Source organism: Gavialis gangeticus, unplaced genomic scaffold, assembly GCF_001723915.1.
Source record: "Gavialis gangeticus isolate Ggan-Ray unplaced genomic scaffold, GavGan_comp1, whole genome shotgun sequence".
Taxonomy (NCBI): domain Eukaryota; kingdom Metazoa; phylum Chordata; order Crocodylia; family Gavialidae; genus Gavialis; species Gavialis gangeticus.
The window spans coordinates 84,919,909-84,921,425 of NW_017729022.1; the positions used below are offsets into that span (position 1 = coordinate 84,919,909).

Genomic DNA, 1,517 nt, shown 5'->3' on the forward strand with positions numbered 1-1,517 from the left:
TAGCCCAGCTTCTGCCACTGCTGCCACCCAGCACGCAGGCCCTGGTAGTTACACATCTGACTAAGACTGCCTCGACTCCGGCACATGGGAATGAGGAACCCATGTAAAGCTGAGAGAAACTGTTTCATTCAGATATTTGCTTCCATTTTATTACAAGAGTTAAAAGTATTTTTAGAAAGCTTGAAAAGGAAGAACAAGTTCATCTCAGAACAAAAAAAAATTTGATCTACATTTTTTTTCCAACTGGTTTACCAAAAATTTGAAAAAAATGGTTCATTTTGCATCTACTTGAATGATTTTTTGAGGGGGAAGTGCAATACAAGAGAAAGACACCAGTTATTCACACAGGTCTTCCCAGGCATCAGGGCCATGAACAAGAAGCTCCCAGCCCAAGACATACATACACTTGCTCACCTGAAAGGTGTATCTCTGATGTGAGTGAAGAAATAATCATTAGTGAGGAAGATAACTCGTTTCTGGAATAAATAAATAAATGACCAAGAAACTTTTAGAAATGCACTGAGCGGGGTTCAGGCCCACACCATCCTACCACACCATGGCAACAACAGGGATTGGGATTCATGTCCTCAGAGGCAAGTCCAAGTGTCTGAATAACTTCAGAACTATATGCAATCATAGCCCCAGGGCCCTAGGCTTGCAGTGGGGGGTGCAGGGGTCACCAACACCTTAGCTCTAGGATTCCAAGCTGTAGTGCAGAAAATGGCAGAAACTTGCTTTCCCCTTCACTGTGTGACTAATGCAGAGATTTCCAAGGATATCGATATTTTTTAGTTTGCACAGCGCCATGCACATTGCCCCAAATGCCACCATGGGCCACAGTGAGCCATCTACATCAACTTTCTAGTTTCCCACTGTTATTGCTTGGCTGGGGTTTCAGTGAGGAGGACTTGAGGGTAGGAGCAGGAGGTCTGAAAGAGCCAAAATGTAGACTGCAGGGTGATTAAAGTCAGTCAGAACATGGAATTTCCATCCTGCAGGGAATCCTGACACTTCAGCATTTGGTTTTATCCCAAATTGGGATGCTAAGAAAGGATTAGCAAAATATGGATTCAAATCAAAACATTTTGTTTGATACAAATTTTGTTTGGTTGGGGTTTTTTTTTTTTTTCAAAATGACATCCAACTTTAAAAAGATATTCAGATGTTACTTTGGAGCATCAACATTTTTCAAAGCTGACCTTCTACTGTGGAAAACTTTGTTTGAACATTTTCAGCCAACTCTCGTACTGATATTCTGAACATTAGGGTGGTTAAAGTCCTACAGGCTGACTTCAAAACAAAACTAGAGGTCTGATTCCATAGCAGGACCAGAACAAGACCTGCCTCTCTGAAGTTCCTGCAGTGGAAAAAAATGTCTTTGAGCACTCTCCTTTCCTGCTGTCTCTATATGATGAAACAATAATCCTCAGCATACTGGAAATCTGCTCTACTGTAACAGGTAGAAATTCCTTTCTATAAGCAGGCAGGGGATGAGATGGGGAGAGAGAGAGAGAGAG

The 1,517-nt window shown here is 41.9% G+C and overlaps 1 protein-coding gene across 2 annotated transcripts in view; it reads right to left on the reverse strand.

The window, feature by feature from the left end:
- The window catches only part of CACNA2D4 (calcium voltage-gated channel auxiliary subunit alpha2delta 4), a 218,964-nt gene that overhangs the window by 110,963 nt on the left and 106,484 nt on the right, over positions 1-1,517 (reverse strand). For both annotated transcript variants that reach the window (XM_019515536.1, XM_019515537.1), the window contains one exon: positions 415-476. In XM_019515536.1, coding sequence (XP_019371081.1) covers positions 415-476 — 62 coding nt within the window. The remainder of the gene's footprint in view (positions 1-414; positions 477-1,517) is intronic.